This window comes from Pleurodeles waltl, chromosome 11 (assembly GCF_031143425.1).
Source record: "Pleurodeles waltl isolate 20211129_DDA chromosome 11, aPleWal1.hap1.20221129, whole genome shotgun sequence".
Lineage (NCBI taxonomy): Eukaryota > Metazoa > Chordata > Amphibia > Caudata > Salamandridae > Pleurodeles > Pleurodeles waltl.
The window spans coordinates 902,036,427-902,060,446 of record NC_090450.1 but is presented as its reverse complement, the minus strand read 5'-3'; the positions used below and the strand labels follow the sequence as shown (position 1 = coordinate 902,060,446).

General features: G+C 41.4%; 1 protein-coding gene across 1 annotated transcript in view; it reads left to right on the top strand.

Annotated features, from left to right (window-relative positions):
* ERP29 (endoplasmic reticulum protein 29) overlaps positions 1–21,169 on the top strand; it is a 109,756-nt gene extending 88,587 nt beyond the window's left edge. The window contains exon 3 of the mRNA XM_069214821.1: positions 16,463–21,169. Within this exon, the coding sequence (XP_069070922.1) occupies positions 16,463–16,965 (503 nt within the window). The 3' untranslated portion in view covers positions 16,966–21,169. The remainder of the gene's footprint in view (positions 1–16,462) is intronic.
* Positions 21,170–24,020: the final 2,851 nt, after the last annotated feature.

The following is a 24,020-nucleotide window of genomic DNA, read 5'->3' as shown; positions in this document are numbered from 1 at the left end:
ACCCCTACACAGAGAGTCCGTCCTTCTTTCTCCAGCAGGAAAAGTAAGAATGGACTCCCTCTGTGTGGGGGTGAACTGGGGGCTTTATAGTTTATGGTATGTAGTATGTGTGGCGTGATGGAGGTGACCGTGAAAAATAAGGGACAAATGGGGTTGTGATTTTTTTTTTTTTTTTTTTTTTTTAAGAATCAGTGATGCATGTTGAATAGATGGGAATTTTTTGTAAATGTTGTTTGATTTGTGTTAATCATTGCTAATGCCTATGTTTTATGTGATCATATCAAAATACATTAGTAATTAAACATAAGAGTTATGAAAATTGCTAAAAAATAAAAATTGAAAAAAAGCTATGATTTTTGCAAAATGATAGTGTAAATTGGGTTCTTCCACTTTGGATTTATTCCCAATGTAAAAACAGACCGGCAAGCGGAATCCCTTTTTTTAAATATTGCCTCTCTGCTGCTTGACACGAAATGAAAAATGTCATAGCTATTATAACAAAAAGTTTTAATTCTATTAAGAACTCGGAGGTGAGGACTAGGCTTAGATATCTTCTTTACTTGTCTCCGTACCGAGTGTATCAGGAATAGAATAACTACATTTCCTATGAGGCGAAGAGAAAAAAGAACAGTCCAACCAATCATCAACCACCAAGTCCATAAAAATCCCCTCTGTTTTCATACACCCCCTTTCTTCCTACAACAGGTGCTGTTCCATTTGTTGGGTTTATTCCTGCTTAGACGAATTAGATCCCAGGAAAATAACATATAAGATGTCACTTCCAACAGAGTCGCTTTTAATGTCAAATAACCTTCAGTAAAACTGTGTTGTACATATATGAACCATCAACAACTCTCACCATGTCATTTAAACTAGTCAAACGGAATAAAACTGACACAATATAAAAACTTAAAATACTTACTGAAAATGCAGAACACACTCCTCATGTTGAACCCCACAGGTGGGCAGATTGTTGCCGATCATTGGGAGGAATAATTTTATCTCCGAGCCCTTAATAGGATTGAAACTTTCTGTTACAATAGCTAGGAACTTTTTCATTCTATATCAGGACCAAGGGCAGGGATATTGCTAGTTTAAAGCTTATTCACTATCCATGCTGCAACATTCTTCACCGGTTTAAAATAAAACCTTTTGAACATAAAGTCCGTAGACCTATTGTTAGTGATGAACAGAAGTTGCAAATAATCGCCCTCTTTACCAGAAGGGCTACTTCTTCCTGAACAGGGAAGCCTCCTGTTGAGAAAAAGAGTGGCCGGGGATGACAGTGTTGCCAGGGAGTCCCTAGGAATTCTATATCAAAATATTGGACAGTCTGTAGAACCCACGTGTCCGATGTTAGGAACAGCCAATTGTGTACAAAAGTCTGTCCCCTACTCTTATATGGGAAGAAGGGTGGATACTCATCTGCGGTAGAGGAACCAGCAGCACCTCTGCAGAAATGTCCTCTGCTGCTTCTAAACCTTTGAGAGACTCTTGAAGGGGGAAAAACCTCAAAATCTGGGTGAGTCTTCCTACTGTCCCTGAAGGACTTCCTGACCTCTGGGGATATCTTGGTGGGGAAAAATGGCTGCAAAAAGCTTCAGGTTAAAAATCCTTTTCATAGACGTCTGGGCCTTATCAAGGAAGGTGAATGTGGCCACAGATTTCCGCAGCTCTTTAGTAAAGAGGTCTCCAAACTAACCCCCTTCGGCCACAGGTCCAGCCTTGGAAGAATATAGGTAACCTAGCTCTGGGTCCACCCTGATGAAAAGTGAATGACATTGCTTCACGGACAGTGCACAGTTTGCCTTACCCAGAAAAAAGATTGCTCTTTGGGCCCTTCCTCTTTCGCCTCCTTTGCCATATCAAGAATCTTAGTCAGTGGACCAGAAACATCCATTTACTTAGCACGACCGCCATGAGTGGTGGATACATTTCTTTTGGGTCACAAATATATTTTGCTAAGAAAGTGGCCATATGAGCATCAGTTTCTGACATTTTCACCCAAATATATTTTGCTAAGAAAGTGGCCATATGAGCTTCAATCTCTGCATTTTCACCACCTTACCATCCAATGACAAATGGGGACACTCAGCCCTGAGTCGATTACGCACCTCTTTATTTAAAGTCTTACAAAACTGACCAGCCACATAAGAGGCAACTTTTTCCCATGGAGTCCAGTCGCAGGAGCGGGAATTAAGAATATCATCAAGATCTAACAGATCAGAAATGGACTTGATTATTGTTAGTAGGAACCACGTACTCTGAAAAAAACACAGAGGTAGGACGCAATAGTCTATCATGCCCTATGTGACCATCGGAGTCCCCTGGAGAATCATCACCCCCCAAACACCCCAAGGCATCTGGGAAAGAACCCCATTTGGTCACATCATATGTATTCTGGTTTCCCAATGAATGATCTGCCCCTCATTTATCTTGTGATGGGAATGACTGTTTTAATTGCACAAATGCATCCAAATCAACTCCCTGCGCGTGTTTTCTTTTGACACCAGTTTTCTTAGTAGCTACCTCCCCGATTGCTCTTGTGAAGGGCTTTTTGATGAGGGACCAGGTAATTCTTCACAATAGAAAAAAGGTTCTTTACATATTTTCTCTAATTTTTGTCATTTTTTTTCTAGGGGCCGTCCTGGCTACAGCTTTATAAATTGAAGCATCTGCTTCTTCAAAAAAAACTCATCCCCCCAGGATAGTCCTTCCCCCTCCAGCTCCTGTTCCTGTGAGCTTTGCATAATGAGGAATCCTACTTTAATAGGATGAGCAACCAGCTGTTCTTTACAGCCTTTAAGGGGGTTTCTAGGGACTAACCGACAGACCCCACGCCCTTAAACATTCACTGGCCAGCCCGCTGGGTCGGTGTCCTCACAAGCTACTAATTGTACAGACCCTGGGCCATGGCATGCAGTCGGGAAATAAACCTGTAACCCAATAGGGTGTCAGACTCCAGGGGCAGGCAGAGTTAATACTCAAAATTTTGCTACAGTGGTCGGCCCGGGGCTTCGTTGGCTCAAAATCAGTTGATGCGCAGTGGACCCACCCAACAGAAAAATATGTGCACAGGCCTCGACTCAACTAATGTGCGTGACGCCCTCTGGTGGTCGCAAGACCAACCTGCGCACTACTCTGCCAACCAGACAAAATGCAAGTTACGTCGCAAAAGGAGAGCTGTACAAGCTCCTGCAAGCCCAGTAACACAAATATAATGAAGGTTACCATAAACAATATACAGTAAAATTCCGACTTTAAAGAAACCCCGTTACCCAATGTGGTGACTAAGAAAACGACCTTGCTGCTGGAGCAGCGAAGAATTAGGGGACATGAAAACAGATGGGGGATTTTGATGGATTTAGTTAATGATTGGTCGGACTGTTGTTCTTTTTTACATTTGGCTCGCGGCAGTGCTTTAAATGGGCCGGTACTGAGTACCGGCACTTTTTCATTTTGAGAGGGAGAGTGCCTGCACTTCGCAAGAAAAACGTAATACTTTTCATTTGAGAGTACCAGCACTTCTCAGAAACAAGCAGGTAGTCTGGTATAGAGTACCTGCACTTCTGTTTTTCCATCTCAAGCACTGGCTCGGAAGGTAGTTGTTATACATTGCATTCACATCGCTGCTGGAGACAAATAATCAAGAAAAAAAGCATAATCCTCGCCTCCATTCCTGACAATTATCAAGATAGATGAATAATAAAATGAATACAAAAAGTAAATCACATCAAAAAACAATTTTAAAGCGAACAAATGAGGACTTTCATTGCTAGAATACGATAATATTCTTCCAGATTTTATAAGGAACATATTCTAGAAAGTACACTTTGTGGTAGCACGCAAACGGAGAAAACACAGAAGTCTTTAAGCAAGTACTTTTAAAAAATACCTGGGAAGGTAAACTCCATTTTATAGCATATACACACACAAAGCATTGTAGAATCACAAATATTTATTAATTTATTACATTTGATTGTCATTCTTAGAATGCTCTTGTAGCTAGAAACAAGTGTCGCAAAGGGGTATATGATATTGCGTATACCTGCCTCCAAGGAACATTGGAGTATGGGTTCTTGATTACAGAATCAGTATGTGTGATTGGCAGAGGGGGTTGGAAATTGTAATTGGCACACTGTGGTGTTTTTATGCTATATTAGGCGTATTTATACAATTGCACATACATAATTAGGGGAAGCTGTAAAATTCAGCCTAGAACGGAATAAACACGGACTCCGCAGCTGCCCGTGGACTTGATCACAGCCCGTCATTGACCGGGCTCAATAAATACCACTTGACCGGGCTCCTTTTATTGCTCTTCCCAAAAACCCAGCACGTCCGGCCATACCACAGCACGGACGCACGCGGGTGAGAGCTGCCAATCCCCCCTCCCATCTGTGGACACATGGGGAGGGCCGCAATGTCAAACAGTACAGAAGCACATGAAGACGCCCTGAATCGCACATAATCACACTTAAAAAATAAATAAAAAAAAACATGCAAAGGCTTGATTAGAACCCAGATGGGCAGGTTCTACATTTCGCAGCTTCTCACTAGTCCACACCCCCCTTCGGTTCAGTAAAATAACAAGGTCAACAACTCAGGACCCAGAGCCCGAAGCAGCTTCTTATGGTGAAAGTGAAAGCAGCGGAGGCATTAACAGCACGTCCGGTATAGGATATTGGATAGAGTGAGTTCTTACAACGGAATGTGACTTCCGGAACTACCTAAAGGTATAAAGTGTGCAGTGAACCTCATGTGACTGCTTCTTGCAAAAACAGGGAAGTTCTGATTTAAGGGCAGCCGAGGCTAACCCAAATCAGACACACAGAAATAGGCCAAACAATTCAAGTGAACATGTTAGGATCGGAGGATTAGTGTTTAAAAAGCAGGCAGGTAATCAGCACACATTGTTATCTGACTCCAGGACGTCTATCAAACCGTGTGTTCTTTTGGTAAAGAACCTGTTATCGTGCCAGAAGGCGACAATGTCAATCGGGGTTATTTCCTCCTGAAAGCACCTGCCTTGGTTAGGACATTTATTTTTTTATCTTTAAAGAAATAGGACAAAAGGATAATTGCACAAAACATGCCAGTGTTTTTAAGTGCGGAAAGTCAGTTCTTCTATAGCGTATATTTTTTTAAATACTGTTGTGACAAATCAGGCGTCTTCAAAATCGAATCGGATTTTACTTTCGCCTCAAAGAACACGAACGAGTAGGAAACTAAACACTTACTAAATCTCCATCAGCCATACAGAACAAACTAAACCTTCATAACCAATGGATGGAAATCGGACATTTCGCCGAATTTTACAAGAATAGACGTGGTTGCCCTTGGAGAGCAATGATCTGTAAATAACTTTTGAGATATGAAATTGGTATTATAAATGAACATTCTAACCTGGCATCAGGCTGTTTACAGAACTTCTTACCGGCATAGCTATTCCTAAAAGCTGTTCAGAGTGGTCGTCCTTCCTGAGGCGCACATGATAAAAGTGGCTTCTTTCAACTGAAGTCACAGAATAACACAGACTTGTACACAAAAACGCCTGACCCTCCCACTGTTTCAACATACTTGCACGTAACCAGTGGTGTTTTACCTCCTTTAAAATACTGAAACAGTCACCATGTTCTCCCTCGTATCTAGGTACTTGTCAATTTCCTGTACTGCCAGGACTGGAAAAAGCTTCTTAAAAAAAAACACTGTTGCTTTAGAGGAATTTGGGTACCTGTGTGCGAGTGTCCCCATGGGTGTAGCCTTCATTGGTGCAGGAGGTGCAGTGGGATCAGGGGCGAGAGGGGCTCGCTGAACCCTGATTATTGGTTGTATGTTACACTTACTGGCTACGCCACTGAGTATCCCTATGCATGTTCCAATGCCTGCTCCACCCTGTACCAGTGAATTAGTAGCAACACCCATCTCCTGATAATTCGATAGGACTCAGCAAGGTCATCTGCCTTCTCCTTTTTGAGTGGTTTCGATTCATTCTTCTGGTGTCTTCAGTTTTAGGAATAGTGTTTTTTGTGTTTTATATTTTGATTGGGAGTTGCTCAAAGACCGTGAATACCATTCAACCATTTTGTATCTGCAACTTGCTCCGTGTTTCACTTCTGGGGTGTGGGTACCCTATGTGTATACCTGTGGCTTCTTCACTGATATTCATCTGAGGTCGATGAGGATCTTTCTCCTTTTGATGTACAGGAGGGGACCTGGACTAGGTCTTGTCACTGAGTTAGAATTGACTGTCAGTACAGGTAAAAGTGTCCCATACACCGTACCAGGGATCTCTATCACTGTTAAGAAGGGGAAACATATGAGTATGATAACATGCTAGTACTTCTAGAAGAGAAGGCACTGAATCACAAAACCTGGGATCCTTTGGTACTGGACAACCTTTACTACTCAAATCCAGTTGGAAACGTTTCACAGCCCCTGCCTGGAGTTTTCACTGAAGTGGACTAGATCATCCAGGGGTAGACCAGACTGTTGGAGTCAACTCTCCACTGATGGTTGATGCTTTTCGTCCAACTGCCTTATTTCGAAGTTTGAACATGCATTTCTTAAGGTACTGTGGTACGCTTAATACTGAAACCACCCCATCCTACTCTTGATTTGCTAAAGGAGACTGGCGAGTATTCTTCTGGTTAAAAAAAGAATAAAGTAGCATCAATTGGTAACAAACTTGGTACTGGTACCTACAGATATTGGTGTGCAGTTACTTTGGTACCATAGGTTGTTTCTCATTCTCCAACACAATTCAGTTTAGAGGCAAAATATATTTCCTCTGACGATAAGTTTGATGAAACATAGTATTTACTGTAACCTCAGAGCTGTAATCCTGCCTGTCGCGTCTGGCCGCCTAAATTTTGATGCCAATAATTTACATTCTCCAAATATGGGTCAAAGTCTAAATTCTTTCAGCAGAGCATTTGCCCTCCCAGCTGCGAGTCAGGTCAGGGCCCACTTGTTTTTCTGATGGTCTGTCATATTTATATCTTAATAAGGTACCATTTATACCAGCTCTTTCGCTCCCTTGGTTCTCCACCACATCTGGTCACAAGACTTATGGCAACAACAACATTGTCCTTTACAGGTGAAACTGAGAGAGCTGCTTCTCTAATAAAACACCCCTGAAAGTTCTGTATAGTCCCTAACGCAACTGTGGTCCCTGTTGGCTGGATGTTTCCCTTGATCCAACCGGGGAACTTCGACTTGGTACACACACAGTGGTGGCACCCTATCTGGGATGCTGTGGCTATGTTACAGAAAGCTGTGCTTCTCTTCACAGAGGAGGCACCTTTCAGACAGAAATAGTAAAAAGTTTCAAACATGAAAGGCAATCTCTGCTCTGGCAGATGTACTCGGCAGTCTCAGTATCATAGACCCTGACCACCAGTATGGTGTATGTTTTGCCTGAGAGCCTCACCCCTGACATTTCACTTGGTCTCCGTCATCCTGAGCTGCACAGCTAGCCATGGGTGTTAGGAGTGGTTAAACATGAGTATGAGTGTGGTGGCCAGTTTGTAATGAGTCCAAACATTACATCCTGCCAGGCCTCTGCACATCTAAACAAGTTATCAGATCGGTGGGAAGTCACGGGTCATAGGAATACATGCCTGGTCCAAAAAGTCTCAGGGGCTGCAACCGAATAACACGCGAATGCTCACTTAAAAAGTTCATGGGAGTCAGAGGGATGAGCTGATGGCACGCCTTTCCAAAATGTGTGTGTTCCTGTATGCAGGTGTAAGAGGGGTACAGGATCATAGCAGCAGGAAACCTCTCCTGACATCTCCCAATGACTACAACAGAGGCAAAGCAGCAACACCCCTTCCTGGCTCCCACCAGGCCATTTCCACACAGCGAAGGGAAAAGAAAATTACCAGACCCAGAGCAGCGCTAGGACTACTCTGGCCTCATTAAAAACACCTTATTATGTTTAGTAAAGAGGTATGTTACAAAAACCTTGTGGCTATTGCTAGGTGAAGAAACCTGTTGAATATTAAATCCACGCTTGATGACAAAACATCTTCCCCACCTTCACTTTTGGAACTTTTTGCATGATGCCCTATAGTTGTTAAACATGTCCTTGCTTATGGACAGGAACAATAGCCATTTGTGTTGGGTCTCAATTAGGAGTTATTCAGTTTCCGCTCTCAGCATTACTTGCTCTCTGCTTCGCCAGTATTAATATCTATACCTTGTTGCTGGTGCTTACATACTTCCTGCGGTGTGGCATTGTGGACAGTGGTACCGAGGAAGCTAACACTTGCATCCTTCTGCATGTATACAGTGTGGGATACACATGGCACCTATACTTGCTGTTAAGACTAATTTGCTAATCATCGGAAGGAAGACTTCACGCCTCTTCCCTCGAATACTGGGTTAATATTCGCCGTTGTTGACGCTTGGGCAGTCCTTGTGGTTTCTTTTCTTCTTTCCTGTAAGTCCAGGGGGACAAGGTGGTATAGCTGACCCAGTGTGCGCCTCTTGTATACCTCTTATTAGAAACTTTATTTCATATTCTGCTTGCACCCTGTAAATGCACTACTGATTAGAATTTCTGCTTATTTAATTGTTCTTTGCCCCCACTTCCCAAATCACAGTTTGGTATCTTCACCGCCCGACACATATTTTTTGCTGTCGTTTTTCAATCCCAAATTACTTGTTCCTTGATTATTTTTTTCGTGTTGCATTATACTCCTCCTCACTAGCCTTCTCATCTTTTACCATCACCACATTATTCGAATTCCCCTATTCTCCCCCTTCACAGCAGAACTCTTCACTCCATTTTCCCTGTGAAGTGCTGAAAAGAGAACCCCTTCCTGGTCCATATTGCCTTCCAGCTCCCTACTTGAAAATCACTTCGTTTCAGCGCTTCTCTGTTATCAACGAGATGCTTGCACCTGCCTCGTCTGTTTCACATTTGAGCTCGCAGCCATTTACGTTCCACTCTGACCTTATGTTCTGCATTTCCGTAGCCAACAGGGTTATAGCCATAATCTGGCACTGCTCCAGGCAACGCTGATGGATTAAGAGTCCTTAAGCCCTTGATGTCTGCTGCACCTTCCAACCCTCCTCGGTTGGTTCTTTCTTCTAACCTGTTATATTCGTGAGAACACAAGGGCCTCGTCTTATGTGTGATCCTGGCCTTCTGGAAAGAAAATCCCTTGTTTTCTTCAGAGTGATTTCTACTGTGTTGTCAGAAATTACAAAGTTCCTCTCAAGAAAATGTCTTACGAACTCGAAAAACACTGTCAGTGGTAGGCGAGTTCAAGAATTTTGTACTTCTCTGCTTTGAAAAATGATTCAGCATTAACAATTACAAGTTAGTGGGACACCCCAAAACTTTAAATGTCCCAAGCAGTAAATTACTCATTGTTGAGGTTTGATCCATGTTCATATAAAGGCAAGTTGTGCACAGCAATTGCTTGGTGGCCACAGTCCTCAAATGTCCACTTTGTGTGTCACCTTAATAGCTATAGCTCTTCAATCTGTGGTTGAAACACATTTATTAGTTTTTAATAATAGAGGATCCTCATATGAGCGTGTCCAAAAACATGCAACTCTGGCATCAGTCCCCTCTCCCTTGGCCAGCCACCTACCGCGAAAACATATCATTTTTTCCAAATCTTGTTCACCTTCGTAACCATTAATTGATTTCTTGAACCTATAATTAACACAAACTGTCCATTTGTTTCGGTATTAGGTGCCGTTCCTATCACTTGAAGCAGATATTCCTTTGGTTTAATCCCCTCCTTAGAGATTTTATGCCCAAAATACTCAAACTCACCTCTCTCAAAATGGTTCACACTTTCTTTTTCTAATGTCTTCTTATGGTCTTCTGTCAGCTTTGGCACACATCGGGGTGTCTGTCAGCTTGAAATACCTTACTCCCTTTTCTGACCCTGAAAAACATTATCATAAACTTTTAGAGAACGATTGCAGCAGTCACTAATATAGATGGGACTCTGAGGTATTAGAATACCTAGGTTTACTTACCGGTGATCGTCATTACTCTTAGCCCGGAAGTCCTTATACCAGTCCTTATACCAGTCATTACTCGCGAGATATTACTTCTTCAAGTCAGGAAACACAGATCAGGGCGTGTTATGTAAAGAAGCCCCGCCCACTTCCTCCTGGGTACCAGTAAAGCTTGGTTTAAAAAAGGCGAACTGAAATCTGCCAAAACTTCTAACTAAATGCCTTCAGCCATAGCATCAGAGTTTATACACTGTAGTGACTTGTGTGTACTGACTTAACTTTCTGCAACAAACCACATTTTTCCACCTAGTACTAAATTAATTCACTGACTGCAGTTCCGTCTCCTGAATCAAATTGACTTTGCCGCTCTCACTATTAAACATATTGGCAAAGTGTCTCACTTTCCTGCATTTCAAGTACTCTACTTATGGCTCGGCAATGCTTAAAATTAGAAGCGTGATCTATAACCATACTTGTATTTCATACAAGATCTTGATCTCATCCTTACTTTTATCTCTTCCCTTGGCACTCTCTTCTCTTGGTTAACTATTATTGCAATGGGACTTTCTCACTGAGAACATTTATAGATCTTATAAACCTCTGGGCACCCTTGGCTATGCCAGGAGTATGTTCAAAGACAGATTTGTCTGCCCCGGTAACCGCGCCTGAATCTTAAAGTTAGATCATTACAACAACCATATGGTCTTTCATATATATCTCCAGCTAGCTGGAACTATTAAAAAACCTGTGAAATTTCAATGCTTTCATGGTATGGTAATGGCTTGAATGTAACGTGTGGCGCCCCATTACACACTACATTACATGTCATGACAGGGTAGTGATTTTTCACTCAGCCTAAACCTTATAAACATTTATTATTGTCTCCTGCAGCTGTTTCAGAAGGTGGAGTATTTTATCTTAACAATCTTAGAAAATTGAACAGGGGTCTTTGTTCTGCCTCAAACGTCTTACCACTGTCTGTTTATACCAAATAGTTATAGAAAACCCTGAACTAGCCCTCCCATTCCATTGTTGGTTCTTCAGAACTTTGTGAAAACAAGGGAGGCCCATTGCAGTTCTGTGTTTTGTGCCAACAAAGGTTCGCCAGAGAGAGAACAGAAGAGAAAACAGCAAGACAGTGTAAGTGTAAACCTGTAACAAAATAAACAAGCATTTTCAATGCAACGGGTCTTGCATTTGCTCGAGTTAGAGCTATTAGCATTGCAAACTCCTAACAGGACTTTTCTTGCCACACAAATTAAAAGAAAAGAAAACACAGCGCGATCCCACTGTGTAAAATGCAGCGCGATCGTGCTGAAATTGAAAACGGAAAAAACTAGCGTGATCGCGCTATGTAAGCCTCAGCGCGATCGCTCTGCGTGGAAAATAAACAGATAAAGTAGTCCAAAAACCATGCTGAAAACATCGAGCCTCGTATGTTTTCAGTAGTTTACCGGTACTATGTAGGTGGGCTAAACACCGGAAAAGGCATGACGTGTGCATGCCTTTCACAAATGAAAGCAAGCGGATTTTAAAAGGCAAGCCCACGAACCAATGAAAGTGACTGACCTGACATGGGCATGGTTGGAAGCCCAAAGAGAGATTAGTACAGGGGACGGAGCATTTTGCACTCACCCCTAAAAGTGACTGGTAAGATATGGTGAGAGGAAAACACATCTTAAAAATTCTTAATAGTTAAGGAAATCCTAGGAATTGGAAAGTAGAAGCAGCACACAAGCAGAACAACCATACACTCATAGGACCACCATTATGTCTCCCAAACAGAGAAGATTTCATCCGCAGTAGGCTCTCCTGTGGCAAAACCAGAGAGAAGGATGGCAAGTGGCAGCTCAATCGGTTGAAATGGGCACAGAGTTCCTACACCAAATACTCTTTGCAGAATCCTTGAAGCCAGCAAAAGTTGAGTGGCAATGTTAGCCACAAGCTGGTCTGTTGACCCCTTACCAGTGTGAGCACTGAAAGACTCTGCATCCTGCCACTGACTGTAGAAAATGTCATCCGTGTAGGAAGATGCCCCATAATCAGTGATAGCTTGAGGATTCTTCTCTGCAGCAGGTGACTTCCACTCACTGTAACCACTGATCTCAACCCAGGCCGGCACACCGCCTGCGCCCAGGCCGACCCCAGACACATCCACGGACCTTTCACATGCCACTCATGCCACTTCTCTTGCACTCACACCAACAAGCGCCACAAAAACACCAAAATCATCTCAGCTGTATCCTCCTCAACACCCGCTCCGTCCACAAGCACACCATCGAGCTTTGGGACCTACTCATGTCCAACTCTCCCAACATTGCCTTCCTCACTGAAACATGGATGAACCCCCTCATCGGAGCCCGACATCGCCATAGCCATCCCGGAGGGATACAAAATCGCCCTTAGAGACCGTATCAACAAACCAGGAGGAGGAATCGCCATAATACACAGAAACTCCATCAAGATTTCCACCAACTCCAATGACATCCTAGACGCCGCAGAACACCTGCACTTTCAGGTACACATCAACGACAACACCACCCTACGAAGAACCCTCGTCTACAGACCACCAGGACCCCGCCCCCATTCTGTGACTCCATCGCTGACGCTATCAGCTCCCACGCCCTCGCCACTCCTCGGTGACCTAAACTTTCACCTGGAGAACACCAATGACTGCAACTCCGCTGCCTTGCTGGACAACCTCGCAAACCTCAGCCTCAAGCAACTAGTCACCTCACCCACCCACTCAGCCGGTCACACGCTGGACGCCATCTTCTCCTCCAGCAGCCACATGGCCTTCACTCACACCACTGAACTCCATCGGACTGGCCACCACTGCGTCCACTTCTCCTTCCTGAAACCCACCACCAACAATATCCCATCCCCTACCGCAAGTGGAACAAGATCTCCAAGGAAGAACTGATCTCCAACCTCGCACAAGCTCCACCTCCCAGTACCAACGACCCCAGCACCGCCGCCCTCAAGTTCACACGATGGCTCGACGTATGCGCTGACTCCCTCGCCCCACTCAAAAAAAACAACAACACCTGCACCAACAAGACAGCCCCCTGGGTCACCACAGAATTTCAGACTTCCAAACGAGAATGCCGAAAAATTGAGAAAGCCTGGCGCCAAGAACCATCAGTGAGCAACTTCTCCACCCTCAAATCAGCCATGCGCAAACATCACCAGCTCATCTGGACCACCAAACGATCCTTCTACAAAGAACGCATAGACGACAACGCACACAACAGCAAGGAACTTTTTGCCATCCTTAAAGAACTCACCAAACCCAAATCCTGTGGCACCGACCCTCCACACTCTTAAGACCTCTGCAACTCCCTCTCCAACTACTTCCACCGCAAGATCGCAGACACACACGAAAGCTTCAGATCGTCGTCTCTCACCATTACCACCACTGACACAGCCAACACCACAGCACCCTGCCGCGCCAACGCACTGAACACCTGGACCCCCACCAATGATGAAGAAACCATGAGCTCCTTCCACTCAGGCTCCCCAACAGACCCTTGCCCCCACCACATCTTCAACAAGGCTAGCCAAATCATCGCTCCCCAACTCAGGGCCAACATCAAAATCTCCTTCGAGACCGCAACCTTCAATATCTACATGGCTTCGCTCGCCAGCATCGTCCACCCCAACGGCCTCAACCTCATTTCATATGTCGACGACACCCAACTCATCCTCTCCCTCACGAGGAACCCATCTACCGCCAAAAACAACCTAAACGCCGGACTCCTCGCCATCGCTGACTGGATGACAACAAGCCACCTCAAATTGAACTCAGAAAAAAACGAGATCATCATCTTCAGTCCCAACAAAACAGCATGGAACGACTCTTGGTGGCCCGCCACCCTAGGATCACCCCAACACCCACGCACGCAATCTCGGCATCATACTTGACTCATCCCTGTCCATGACTCAACAAATCAACGCCATATCATCCTCCTGCTTCAACACCCTTGCATGCTACGCAAGACCTTCAAATGGATTCCATTAGAAACCAGAAAAACGGTCACCCAAGCCCTCATCAGCAGCAGACTGGACTACAGCAACGCACTCTACGCAGAGACCACAGCCAAGCTTCAGAGAAAACTCCAGCGCATCCAGAACTGCGCTGCACGTCTCATCCTCAACCTCCCTCGCCACGAGCACCTCTCCGCCCACCTCAGATCCTTACACTGGCTGCCCATCAACAAAAGGATCATCTTCAAAATCCTGATCCACGCTCACAAAGCCCTCCACGACACCGGACCGGCCTACCTCAACGAACAAATCAACTTCCACAACCCGATTTGACAGCTCCACTCCGCCGACCTCGCCCTCGCAACAGTCCCCTGCATTCAACGAACCACCTCTGGCGGCAGATCCTTCTCCCACCTCACCGCCAAAACCTGGAACTCCCTCCCCACCAACCTACGCTAGACCCAGGACCTCCTAAATTTCAGAAAGCACCTTAAAACATGGCTCTTTGATTAGTAATTCCCCCCCCCCCACCCCACCCCAGCGCCTTGAGACCCTACCGGGTGAGTAGCGCGCTTAAGAAATTTGATTGATTGATTGAGTGATGGGTCCCTGTAGGCTCCTCCATACAATTTAGAGCTACATACTGGAGCACAATTATTCCTCAAGAGGGGGTACGTCTTCTGGTTTTCCTCCCATACTTTCACCTCTCTTGTGTAGGGGAAAACAGGCCACACGCTTGTAGGCACTTAAAGTATTCTTCCTAGCTTGCCATAAACCTTCAGTCATTGACGGGCAACAATAATGGTTGTTGGGTGGGAAGCAGCTGCTGGGCTTCAGGTTCCTAAAGGTAACTTCTAACCAAAATGTAGATGGGGCAGGGCTAGAAATAGTTATAAAAGGCTTTATGAGGGGCCCACAGCAACATTACCTGCTCTGTAAGAACTAAGAATTCTAGACCAGTTTGTACAGCATAACAGAAATCTGCACTAGACAGTCAGCTGCTTTGTGCTATCATAACTCTTGGAGGTAAACACTTCATGAATGAAAAGAAACCATGCTAGTGTTACTACAGCTGTGAATAGCTGCACCAAAAGTAGTTCCAGTTAGAAGGTCCTTGATGAGAAGAAGAGAGTAAGTAGAAACACTTCATGAATGCAAGGACGATACACTCGTGTGTCACTTCAGCCATGAATAGCTGCATCTGACTTCGATACAGGACTAGAGGAGAATAAGGAAACACAGAGGGATACTTCATGAATGCAGAGAAGATATACTAGCATGTTACTATGGCTATGAATAGCTGCATCAAAAGTAGTTACACCTAGAAGGACCTTGATAAGATTAAGGGAGTAGAAGGGACAGTTCATAATTGCAAAGAAGGCAGACTAGTGTGTTACTTCAGCCACGAGTAGCTCCATCTGACTTAGATGGCGTCAGGGTGAAAGTCTGCACATCTACAAATCACCGCTGCAGATAAGAGCTTCTCTGGCAGGGTTGTCTGATTCATAACACTCCAGATCTAGAGGAGCCTAACTCGACACAGGGAAGAGTCAGAGACACCTGTCAGTTTTCCTCTTCTCCAACGTGGGGGTCAATAAACAAGATTCTTTGGATACTAAGGAATGCTTTCTGGGTGTACCCTTCGATTTTGGATGTTCACAACAACAGGAATACATAGAGTGGTAAAGGTTCCAAGAATTAAAAACCTTATGTGAGAGATAGAAGGGTGTTTAGACTCAACTGGCGATAGTGGATCTAAATCTGTTAGCTTTCTATCTATTTGACCCATATTTGCTCTATTAAACAACATGGGTCCCTATGTAATATTTTTGTACAAAGTGTTTATTGTTGGAGGCACCACCAAAAATTAGGGACTTTGTATTCAATATCCACATCCATCTTGCACTGTATAAAGCAAACATTGGTGACCCACTGCCACATAAACCCCTATTTGGGGGTAGTCCTCTACACACCATTCATGTCATAATTACTCTTACCAACAGTGTTGTTTTTTATTTATATTTAAAGTACTTTTATCTTTTCTGTCACCAACTACTATAAATCATGGGCCACCTGAAGTTGGTCTTTAAAATGAAGCAGCTTTTAAAATAACTAGATGTTTCCAAGAATGTGCATCCTTCACAGACAACCTTGACACTGCCACCGAACGTCCCTATAAACCTCAACTGCTGTTCCTTCTTTTTCTGCCCCGAGTTTGAGTGCTGGACCTTTGGCCATTTTAATATTTTGACAAGTTAAGGGGTTAATACCTGTGCTTTCCAAACATTTGTTATTGCTGATTAACTTAAAATGCAGTTTCACAATGCTGAGACCTTTAAAAGCATGCAATTGTTGTCATTAAATAACAGAAATGTTAGACTGCAGTAGAACATTTTGTATTTTCTCTTCTAGCTTAACAATTTTGCTCTATGCAAAATCAGTTTTTGTACCTAGGCTGTATTTATTAAAGTGTGCTTTTCTGTTTTAGATTATGGCGATAAGTTGAATACTGAGCTGGCTGAAAAGTATAAGATTGAAAAAGAAAGTTACCCAAAGTTTTATCTTTTTGTGGATGGAGACTTGGAAAACCCCTTTCCATATGTGGGCGAAACAAAGGCTAGCGCCATCCAGCGTTGGTTGAAGAGTAAAGGTGTGTATCTTGGCATGCCTGGTTGCTTGGAAGAATACGACATTCTGGCAGCAAAATTTGTAAGTGCTGTTAGTGAAGAAGAACGTCGCAGTCTGCTGAAAGAAGGACAGGACCAGTTTAAAAAAGTGGAAGAAGTAGACAAGAAACCTGCAGAGCAGTACCTGAAAATCATGACGAAGATGCTAGAGCACAGCATGAATATTCCAGTTACGGAAACCGAGAGAATCACCAAAATGATTGAGAAGAACGCAATGAGTGATGCAAAGAAGGAGGAGCTTCAGAAAAGGCTCAATATCCTCAGCTCTTTCCAAAAAATTGGTTTAGAAAAAGAAGAGCTTTGATGAATTCTGAAAGAAAAAGATGATAGTGTTTTTACTTTATACATTTTTTTACTACTTGAAATTGGAGTTAATTGATTAATTATGCCCAGTAACTTCTTAAAGAAAAGCTTTCCTATAATCCTCAGTCTTCAGCCTCCAACTCCCCAGTTCATCTTCTTAATTTGAAATTTCCATTCCCAGTTTCCAAAAAGTGTCTCCAAATATACAACCGTGTGCATAGATCTATTCACCAGACATCATTTATGTGGTACGACAAGCACATGTTTGGCCTTTAATATTTCTGGGATGAGATCATGGTCTGAAGAATAAGTAATGTTAAGGCTAGCCCATAAAACTAAATTACCCCAAACTTGATCAGGTAAAGCCGAAGACTGAAAGGGCTGCTTCCTGCCCTCTTTCTCAATATTATCTCACTCTTCCTTTGGTTATTTACCTTATCCACTCAGCATCCTGAGCTAAGAGGCAAACAGTAGACTACAGATATAACAGTAAAGTATAAGTGTGACAGATATTGAAATGTTTGAATTATCAATGTTGTGAAATTCCCACTCAAATCTGATCATAAGAGTAGTATTTAATCATTTGTAGCACTTACAAATTAGATCATTTACTTCTGGGGAAATACTTTTACTAGATCATAGCTTCATCAGCCTATATTTAAATATTGACAGTTTAACTAAGTTTCCAAAATTACTCTCTATAAAAAAAACTGTACAGAAAGCTATTTATGCAGATTATTCTAAAGCAAATCTTGTTTTAATATTTTCACATATAGAGTACCTCCTGAAGCTTGTGATTTGCAGACAGTTTATGGAAGCCTCATTTAGCATCTTTTAAAAAATTATAGCAGGATGCTTGTGCTCTGTCAAGGATAAAATTCCTGGAGCCTCAGTGATTTCTTTCCTTTCTAAGGGCCTAATTTAGAGTTTGGTGGAGGGGTTACTCCGACAGAAACATGACAGATATCCCGCTCGCCGTATTATAAGTTCCATAGCCTACAATGGAATTGTAATACGGCGGACGGGATATCTGTCATGTTTGTGATAGAGTAACTCTCTCCACCAAACTCTAAATCAGACCCTAAATGTTCAAAAGGAATACCAATATCTAAGCTCTCGATTTCAGTTCATCTTTTCAATACGTTTGGGAAAGGATCTCTTTTGTTTCACGTCTTTCAAAAGAAATCTTCATATTTCTGCCTATGAAACAGAAGAACATTTTCCTGTTGACTTTCTAGAGGGTATATTTACTTAACATTCTCTTTTTATGAGACCTATTATTACACCTATGAATATTCTACCCTCTTTCACAGAAGAGAATGTCTATCCCTCCAGTGATGAAGCAATTCATTGTTTATTGGAGCTTGTAGCATCAATAGCCTCCTTTATTCCAATCAAATTACGATTGCATTAAATTTGCTCATGGTTTACTAATTACACCCAATATTTACATACCTCGATTATAAAATAAACATAGATGAAGTGAATTATTTTTGTCAACTGTTGAGCATGTTGAAATGATAAAAACATGTTTGACTTAATACCAAGCAAGTTTTAAAACATTTTCACTTTAGTCATACTTTTATATACCTGGCAATATAGTAATGTAAGCTTGATATTCATCTGCCATTAACTCACCTATCACATCCAGAATGTTTGCACTTTAATTTAAAACACATAGGCCTTGATTACAAGTGGCAACACTGGCAGTTAAAGTGTCTTGCCATTTACCAGGCCTTCTTCCATGATGAATCCTGATACAATTTGACAGGTTTCACCTGCCTGCCGAAATGTTTTTTTAGGGACCAATGGGCACGTGATAACTATTGCACAGCTCAGATTTCTCATCCATGTACAAACCTTTGGATGCAGAGATATTTGATTTTAGCTCCTCTCCTTTGTATCTAAAGCCATAGATTTTGAAAAAATGTATTACATTCCTTTATAGACCAGAGACAAACCAATAACAGTGAGGAACCTTATCACTCAATATGAAGTGACATGTTTTCTTTCACATTATACTTTGCACAAAAGACATCAAACAATTATTGAGCAGCATTTTGAAGTTTAGTTCTGAAGCAGGGCTTTTTTGATCTAGCCAAATCATTTTCATAGCTGGGGTTTCTTTGTACTTTTTATATAACACCAAATATTTTAGAAAAATGTTTTTCTTCACTCTTGCCATGCATGGGCCCCTTTGCCCAGTGTGCTATATGTAAAATTACTCCAATATCCACTCTGCCAAATGTAATCTCAGGTATCATATTCCTTGTTCTGTTACCAGTTGTTTTTATGAAACCATTTAGACTTTCCTTGTTATGAAAACATTAGTAATTCTCTTCCTCAATACTAATTCAAACACTCTGTGGCATTGTCATTTTAGACCATGTTTATGGAAAGTTGCACTTGCCCCCTACCTTCAGATTCAGCCAAAGACCTTCAATACCTCAGTCCAGTTTTCACCTTCGCACAATAACCCATTTGAAGCAAACTAAGGTCACTGTGGATGAAAGAAATAAGTGTTGGAAAGGCCCCGCAGTTGGCAAATCAAGCATCTCTTTCTATTAATGTGCTTCTAAGATTTATTAAGTTAAATTAGGCATGATATTCAGCCCCTCAAAATCAGAATTGCTTTTGGTTTCTGTTTTTTAGCAAGCATTTATTAAAAATCTTTCTGTGCATTTTTTTTATCTGATTTTTCCTTTTCCCCCTCAGGGCAGGCACCAATGAAAATCGGGTTTTATCATCCTAAGCAACAAATAGAGTCACCCATTTTTGCGAAAACATGTATTGTTGTCTAAATTCGATAATGGTGTATGAGATACTTAATTTGATTCTGCTAATCTGAACTTCCATAATGTATGCACGGATGTATAATATTTTGTCTCATGCCATCCAACGTGATGTGATTTAAGGACATAAATAACTGGCTGTGCTATATTTGGTTACAGCACAGACACAACAATAATGTTAAATACTGTGAGCCTGATTTCAAGTTTGGCAGACATGGTACCCCATCAAAAAGGCAATGCCAAACTCTCCTGGCAGGGCGGGGGAAGTAATAATAAAAAACAACAACCCACACACCATCAGAGAAAACTCTGTTTTGGAAACTAAAAAACTTTAATGGCCAAAACCCTATCAAACTCTCACTTTGGGAGTTTGTTTTTGGAAAGAAAAAAATGTTTGGAAGTGTCCTTCACCAATGTCAGGCACACACCAAACTTTTAAATGATTTTGTCAGGACTGCCATAACTTCGGATTCTACAAACCCAGAGAGTGCACCGCAGGGCAGGCAGTGAACTCTAAATTTGGAAGGAAGGCTTGTGGATGTAAAGTCCTCCATCACCCTGACTGCCTTTGCTCCATCCGCCAATGTCTAAATCGGAAACTGTTTTGTTAATAAAAAAGCTGGATAATCAGATTCCCATTTTTTTCAGAACTTTTCTTTTTATTTCTATGGTAAATTTTTGCATGGAGTTAAATCTTTACACACTCGGATATCCTGTAATCAATATAAAAAGATGTGTGAAACAACCACACCTTTTACAATGCGCTTCCTCATAACATAAGGTGATAAAATGGCTATCATAACTTCAGGAAAGTGCTACAACAGTATTATATACACATTAGTTTAAAGACAAGGGATCAGAAGAGTACCTTATCAGTGGTATTATAGATGACCAAATGGTTAAACTATCTTTGTAGATGTTATGGAACATCAATTCATATGTATTTATGTCCGGAGATTGTCCTTTTCTACAGTGGTCCTTGACTGTAGGGCCACGGTTTTATTTTTATAGATGTGTATGTCATGTGTTATAAAAAAAAAAGAAAATTATTCTTTGTAAAGATTTGAGTTATTATTGGAAGAAGTTATGTGCTAACGTTTTCATTTAAAAATTACATTACTAAGAAGCAGGTTTACAAAAATCTTTTATGGCTAAGAAAGTGAAATAACAACCTCATCTTATTCATTCAGTGTTTTCCCTAATTACACTGTTAATTCAAAGGCTTTCACGAAAAAGGTTGTGTGCAATTTTCTTTTTCAAATTGTTTTATAAATTTAAATAATATTGCTAGCATAAGTAATTCTACTTTTTGCTTGATTTAATACAACTGTTACTCCTCATTTGAATGGTTATGGATTAAAGTTTACCTCAAGTGAAGGAATTACAATAAAAATATGAGAAGTTTAATGTTCAGTGACTGGTTGCTATCCATTTCTTGCGCATATTAAAATTTACTGATGTCCTTCTGTTCTAAAATGATAATGGTTTAGTCTCTGAAGTTAGAAATCAACATATTTCATCCTCAAAATTGTTAATGGTTAAGAATATTCTGCTAAGTGTTTAAATTTCATTTAAAATTTTCAATCTCTATTATCATGATTCACAAAGAAGCAGTAGAACGAAATTGTGTCAACAAATGCCATGTCAAAGAATCCAAACAACCTGTTTTTGTCCAGCCCACCTCACATAAAGTTCAAAGCAATATACTCATCAACCATTTCTTGCAATGGCACCTAGCTGTGATTGACTCCATCTCTGTATGTTGTGTTATACAAGTGCATTCCATCTATTCCACAATCTTAAAGACAAAAAGACCATCATTATTATATAGATGACCAAACATCTGGATTCTAGAAGCTCTACTTTTGTGGTCTTGATTTATGGCACAATCTAACCATTTTCTGCTACCTGATTCATTCTGTATCTATCCTAGATACTACTTTAAGAACAACTAAGAAAAATACATGAAGGGGAGCACAGGAATTAAAAATAAGGATTGGCTGTGGGGATGAAAAATAACGAACAAGAAAAACTATAGCTGCATATTCCTATGAAACAAAATAGTCAAGCTATCTGTAACATCATTCCACTCCACCAGTAGACGCAATTTAAAGATAGTGCTGTTTGTTTTCAGATTTATTAAAAAATAGTCTGGTATCAGTTTACCTGTGGACATTCTCCCAAGTTTAGAAGAATCTTATCAGGTGCTGAAATTAGAAGGTAAATTTACTAATATTGACTGTGAAAGATATCTGAATTGGAGGAATTAGCATACTTATTGCATCTTCATATTTGATACATGTTGTGCTGTAATCATGATGTAGCCAGCACAAATGATGCCACACTCAGACGCATAATGTGGTCTAGTGTTGATAGCTCAAAGAATATCGAGCTGTAGCCTGCATGGCTCTTTTATATAACGGGCACCATTTTGGCCCAAACTCAGGATTACAATTCTTTGTAAATCTGAGTTTGCATCAAAATACATGGGTTGATACATAGAGATGGCCATGCTCTACCCATGTAATGCCTACCCACCATAAAGTAACGCAAGGCAGCACAAAGCGCTGCACTGCGTTCATTTGTGATTACTAGACAACACAAAGTGTCTTTTCGGGGCTCAGTAAATGCCAAAAATGATTTTGCATCGGGCTGTGCCGCAAAAGTTTTGCAACTCAGATGCAAAATCAAAGCAAATCTGAACCCTGGTATGCTTTCTGAGAGGAAAAACAGATTTTTGCTTTCAGCCAATGTATTTAAATGCCTAGAATATCATGAAATGACAATGTATTGCATTGTCTCTTTACCATTTACATCAGCTTGTAACAGACATCCAAAACAGAACTGTGACTGACTCAGCAGTCTTTTCATCCTCAATGTTTGATTTTTGATTATTTTAGTCTGCTTTTTAATTGTGAAGCTGACCCATCGAATACTAAATTTTATCAAGAGTTTTGAGTATAAGTCCATAATGGCATCACCCAGACAATCTGTTGTAGAAAATAATTATTCAGGTACATTATCATCACCTGTATTCTAAACCTTTGCCAACAACTTTACATTTTGCTCAGTATGTTATTTTAAATTAATGCTGTGTGTGTGTGTGTGTGTATATATATCAACACTTCGTCATTTGGCGATGTCGTTCCGCAGATTATGTTCAGCTGTGCCTGTTAAGACGCCTCCCCACCGCATATATCACACTCCTCCTCGCATTAAGAGAAGACAGGCACTCCGTGTGCATGAAGAAATCTTTAATGAGCCTTTACGAGAACAGAACGCGTTTCGGCAACTGGTGCTTTTCTCAACCTGCAAAGCGCCATTTTGCCATTGTTTTTAAACCCATCACATGACATCACCCCCTCAATCAGTGCAAAAACATTAATAGTGTATATAAAGTGTTTTACATTACTGCTTATCCAAAGTATGCAGAGTGATGCCTAATAGCTAGAGGAGCGAAGGTTTCATAATTCAACACATTAAATCAAGAGAACTTCATGATTTGACCCAAATTAACACATAACGACTGTAACTGATTGCAATAAACTAGTGTGTTTTCCTTCATTACTCTATTATACAAGAGTTTTCCTTGAAAGATGTTACACCTTTTCACCAATTGTCACTATTATTGGTGACTATGAAAGCATACTATAAATTAACTTGAATAAAGCCCAAGTGAGTGAGTCCCATACCATACTATAACTGTAAACACTATGAGATGAAGTAGATATCATAGTGCCTTCGTTCTCTACTCCGGAATCTTTCCCCCCCTCCAGCTCTGCAAAGAGAAATTAAAAACAATATTAAAACCAGACAAACCAACTTCCTGTGTATGCTCATATCGAGAACAGAGCTAACCAGAAGTTATTCTTTTATCAAACTGCTTGTCATTAGCTGGTGATATTTGTAGTCCCCTGCAAAGAGATACAAACTCTACTGTCTCCTTTACAGTTGCACAGGTAGTTCTTCTCCACAATTCATTGATATTCATCACAAACTCTTCAGCTATTTTCTTAAACCACAAAAATGTTGTCAACAAAACGAAGCCACAAAATTATGTGTGCATTCCACGTGTCGAATGGGGGACTGCTGAGGACCTGCTCCACACACCTGCCCATATATGCAAATTTGCATAACTGGGGGTGAAGCAAGTCCCCCATCACAGTCCACATTGCTGCTCATAGATTTCATTGTCAAACAAAAAAATATTGTGTTTCAAACACCATTCCATCATACTTAACAACATTTTGCAATGTTTATAAAA